Here is a 5,440-nt window from a genome sequence, read left to right on the forward strand (position 1 = left end):
GTGCCTAGTGGTTGCAAATCGTCCTTGACACAATCTCTCTAACACAATCCATGTGTTTATCAACTAAATTTAGGTCTATGTTAGGATTACTTTTGACTATTTGGCATTCTTAGACCTAACAAATGCTAAGGAAAAGGTAAACAGGTTAAGGTAAAAAATTGTGTGCTTTTAAACATTCATTGGGATTGTGTATAATCAATTGGCTAGATTACATTATTAGTATTATATGTTTTATTAATTAGTGCTGTCAAATCGATTATTCACATCTAACATAAAAAAATGTTGTTTACATAATATATCTGTGTGTGTTTGTACGCGTGTCTGTATACACACACACATATATATATATATACAGTACACACAATTACACAGACATATATATAATTTATATAAATATAATAATATGTACACACACACACATATATTATGTAAACAAAAACTTTAATGTTAGATGCGATTAATCGATTTGACAGCACTAATGTCCTTTAAAAACCAGCCTATGCTGCTTTGGTCTTAGCTAATTTATGCTGGCCTCCCAGGCTGAAACGCAACAAAAAATTCTAAAACCAGCAAACAGACCAGCCTGACCAGGTTGGGACACCAACTAAAACCAGCACAGTCATTGTTTATACAGTCTACAGTAAAATGTAGAGTTTATAAAAAACTATATCAACTATAGTACTTGAGCCCTGGAAATCCTATATCAGTTAAAATCCACATGCGATATCTACAGTAATTTATTTAGCAAGTATCATGCTTGCAACAAGTATAGGATATTACTGGTAACTGATATTCGCACAGTCATTGGGCCCTATTATACACCCAGGCGCGACACAAGGGTTTTTTGCTAGTTTCAGCCCGACCCAGTTATCATTTTCATGTCCTGCATTGTAAGTTGTTTAAATAGCAAATGCATTTGCGACCATTTCTCCGGCTATGGACGTGCTGGTCTGAAAATGAGGTGTGTTCAGGCGGATTGTTGGCGCGTTGCTATTTTGAGGCAACTGAAATAGACTGCACAATATTTTTTTGGTTATTTAAAGAGCGCATTAGTAATATGCGCTCTAGTGGAAATATAACTGGAATCATTCCTTAGCATTCTTAGATCTGTTCGGCCCGAAGTTGGTAAAGTGGCTAATAACTCACTTTTTTACAGTGACTTGCTGCTACCTACTGGCAGTTTAAGTTTCATATTTAAATATCATTTTATTTTTCAAAACGTGAGAAAGCTTCTCAAAAAACCTCTGACTGGCTAGTCTAGATTCTGGCTTTTTTTTTTTTTTTACTGTTTACAGAGGCTGTTACAGAGATCATTGTGATACATCAGATCAGGACAGTTATTTCATTGATATATTTCAAGGGGTAGGATCATCTGCATATAATTCCATGTAAAATCGCTTACAACACCTTTAAACGGCGGGTGAAAAAGACACACTCAGGTATTTGGTTAAAAAAAATTTGCTCTGTACATTCAAAATAAAATTCACAAAGTACATAACTTTACAAAAATGGTGAACAGCCAGCGAAAGAGGATGTGGGTGATTATTTTCTATGCAATGTACAATTTTTTTTTTTCAATAATGCCAGATAGTTTAAGAACTGAGAAGAATACTATGAATACACAGCACAAGTGCAGTAAATGTTACTGAAAAATTTAAAAGGAGAGCTCTGAAGTTCCTTTCAAACTTCCTAAAATCTCTCTCTAATCAAATTGAATAGAAAGAAAACACAATTCACATTTGTCTACTTGGACATGATGCAAAATGTACATTATTTACAGCTTAAGTCAACAGTCAATAAATAAGTGTGAGATCCTTAGTGAAATTTGAGTCTATATCGAAAGTCAACATCATAGGTGGGCTGCAAAACACCCAGTCCGGCCCGAGACTGGTCCAACGGTGGTTCTTTCACATCAGAGTCCAAAAGTTCCATCTCAAAGTACGCTAGCAACAGAGACAGGAACTGCTTAATCTCGTGCACTGCAAAGAAACGGCCCGGACACTTGGTCACCCCAGAGCCAAAGGGCATGTAGTAGTATCGAAGTTTGCGTCCGTTTCTGTAAAAGCTGGTCTTCTCCTGCCCATTCTCGTCAAGGTATCTATCGTACTTGTATGTCTGTTTGTGGCAAAGAAAAAAGATAAAGATAAAAGATAAAATGTACAGGTTAATTCAAATATTTTTCTCAGGTGAAAGCTGCTATTTATCTTTTAAACACCAGCAAAGAACATAATACTCACCAGAGGATTGTCATAGACCTCAGGATCAAAGTGAATCATGGGGGGGTATAGAGCTATTACATCATCTTTACGGATGTGGTAAGACTCATTGTTGTCCAGGTGAAGAAGGAAATCACTCTTGGCCATTCTCACATTCAGGGACGCACTGGACAGTCTCATCGCCTCTTTAATGACACTGTCTGAAATTGCAGGGAAGCTTTACTCCACATGACCTTTTGGTAGGCTATGTTAAGAATGTTGAATACATAAATGTTGAGATATTTTCAAATTGTTTCCCACCTAGAACTGGCATGTTGTCCAACTGTTCCCTTGTTAGTACAAGTCGAGAATTTGGGGGGTCGACTTTCTGATGAGAACTTTCAAACATTCGCCTCACCTCCTCGGTAGCAGCTTTCATGGCGGCAGGGCACCTGAAAACAAGCAGAAGTTTTGTCATCATCCTAACAAGTACATTATTGAACTGTTCTCTGTTGTGTACAATAATATAGATCAGTTTCACAGTTTAACGCTTCCATATGGGTACAGTAAATGTCTTTTCCAAGAACACTCTAATGCTTATCTCCATACTACAATTACTGTATTTATCTATGCTGGTTTATAACTCTGGGGAGTGACTACTGTGCAGTTTCATGCAGGCTGAGTATGAGTTGTACCTGATCATATAGAACAAGGTCCAGAAGGTTGCAGGTAAAGTGTTGGCTTGTGAAGCCCACAGTATGGCCACATGGGTCCTGGCTTTACTCAGCTCATTGAAGGTAGATAATGTGTCATTCAAGAGCATGCGCAAGGATACGAGGTCAGACATATTGGTACGCTTGCTGAGGTTCTCGTGAAGCATAGTCTTGGCGAGGTTCTCGCGAGCACTGTAGGCACTCTTGAAAACGTGAATGGGGAGGCCAGCGATCAGAGCAGGAAAGATCTTATCAAATTCTTTAAAGTTCTCCAGAGCATTGAGCACCAGAGCTTTTTGGGCTTGCTGACGTGCAATGCTCTGGTCCCCATCCAATTCCTTTCCAAAGAGGGTCAGGTAGCCAGCTTCAAACATGGTCTTGTAGCAGAAGGCAAAAATACCATCGCTCTGCCACTTGGAAGTTTCGGCCTTCAGCATGCCTGACTGCAACATGGTGCTCTGAAGGTTTTCCATCATGGTCTCAATTAGAGAAGACAAGGCGTCTCCTTGCAGGGTCTTTAGGAAGGTCTGATGCAGATTTTCGGTGGTGTAACCATGGCTTGGATCCATGCTCTCATGACCAAATGCCTGCAAGAACAAATGCATGTCATTATATGTCAACTTAAGTAGTTAATTTTGTAGTTAAATAATCCAAAAGTTATTTCCAGTACCTTTGCAGAGGCATCAAAGTGAAATTTCTTCCAGTCCAGATGCCTTCCTTGGCGGATGACGGAGTGATAGGAGAATGGATCACAAAGGAAATGGACATACTGCCCAGCGATCTTGCATGTAAAAATGTGACCATATTTCTTCTGTCTGCTGCGAAGAAACTCCAAAGGGTTTGCCCCAAACTGAAGAGCACAGCCAAGGTAAGGGATCCAGCCATTTTCCACTGGAGGCTCCCCGGGCTGTCTGAAACACCCACAATGTCAAACAATTACAAAACAGCTCATAAATACAGTGTTTAAGAACAAGAAACGTTCTGTCATGTAGTTTAGGTTTTAGAGAACTTAAAAGAACTTGCTCTTGATTCTATGCAATACCATACAAAGATTTTTTTTTTTTTTTTGAATATCTTACATCTTTAATTTAAGAAGTACCCTGCGAGTTCAAGTCATTAAGCATTACATAACATCAGTTGTCAAACAGATGCGAATCCCACCATTCCCATGATGTTTCTAAGATCAGTGAAGCTTTTAGTCACAGATCCAGGGGTGTAATTTGTAGGGGGGTTGGGGGGGAGATAACCCTCCCAATATTTAAATCTATGCATAACAACCCCCCCCCAATATTTATACCATGATCACATGAAAAATATGCAGACCCAAACTTCAACCCCCCCAATGTTCAAACCAAATCTACGCCCTTGCACAGATCTGTGGGTATTTACCTTCTGCGTATTCCTGTGATAAGCCAAAGACAGCAACAGAGCCCAACCACTATGGCCCAAATGAGGGCAATGCTTAAGATCATAACTGCTGGGAGACAAAAACTGGAGGAACTAGAGTGTGGCTGTAATCCTTGAAGATGCACTCATGCACTCTTAGCCCTGTTTATATACGATTCACCACAAGCCACTGCCCCTGACGTAACCTCAACTAATGACTGCCTCCAACACTTTTTTTCTGAAAACGTGCCAGATACCTTTAAGAAAAAAAAACCTGGATAGGTGTATATGTGTTTGTGTGCTTGTCCTTGAACGGAGTCCATGGACACCTCCACCTGAGAGCCAGTAGACTGTACTTTGATAGTACTGCAAAGTTGGGAAACAGCTTCAAGGTCTTTGATGTGTGTTTTTTTTTTTTTTTTTTTTTTTTACTCTCTGAAACTCATTTAAAAAATTTAAACATGTCGATTAAGTCATGCTTTTTAAGTGTCAGTTTTTTAAGAAGCAATGGCCTAACCATTCTCTGTAGATATGCTAAAGCCATGCTATGTAAATATGCAAATTCATTTCTGTGGATATATTGCTAAAGAAACCCATATTTCACAACCACAGGTCTTTCAGACAACGTCAACTGAAGACAACAAGACTAGTTTTTAACAACGAATGCGTATGCCTACATGCTATTTTTTTAAGTCAATGTTTTGATTGCGACACAAAATCTATTGATGACTAAAAGATTGGTTGCATCAGTGTCACAAATTAAAACAAACAATCTCATCCATCATTACATTTAATATATTTTTAAAAAATGATATCGCTCTTATGCTACACCAGTTGTGTCTAAAATAATTTATATTCTGTTTTGCAGCTTGATTGTGTCAGATGAGCAAGTGTAGCAAATGATTAGTCATATTTTCAGCAGAGGTCTTCTGAGTATTTCCCTGTCCTGGTGATGAGGAGAGGTCAAAAAGCTGTATGAATTGGCAAAGTGTTTATTTGTTAAGCAAGAACTAGAAGTTTACACTATTGTAACCTTAATGTGACAGGTCACTTCTGGATGAACGGTCACAGAACATTGGTAACTGGTGCTCTGCCCGAAAAACTAAAAGCATTAGTGAGTTCAGTCAGTTTAGAGTCAGACATCCT

General features: G+C 38.7%; 1 protein-coding gene across 1 annotated transcript; it reads right to left on the reverse strand.

Moving 5' to 3' along the window:
* Positions 1-1,284: 1,284 nt before the first annotated feature.
* On the reverse strand, positions 1,285-4,430 carry cyp7a1 (cytochrome P450, family 7, subfamily A, polypeptide 1). Its single transcript, XM_081374188.1, has 6 exons — positions 4,298-4,430; positions 3,579-3,819; positions 2,891-3,495; positions 2,517-2,647; positions 2,238-2,416; positions 1,285-2,115 (listed from the first exon to the last, which is right to left on the reverse strand). Exons 1-6 carry the CDS (start codon positions 4,378-4,380, stop codon positions 1,816-1,818), a joined length of 1,539 nt encoding a protein of 512 aa, XP_081230314.1. The 5' UTR covers positions 4,381-4,430; the 3' UTR covers positions 1,285-1,815.
* Positions 4,431-5,440: the final 1,010 nt, after the last annotated feature.

The sequence above is a fragment of the Scardinius erythrophthalmus genome, assembly GCF_964197995.2.
Source record: "Scardinius erythrophthalmus genome assembly, chromosome: 9".
Lineage (NCBI taxonomy): Eukaryota > Metazoa > Chordata > Actinopteri > Cypriniformes > Leuciscidae > Scardinius > Scardinius erythrophthalmus.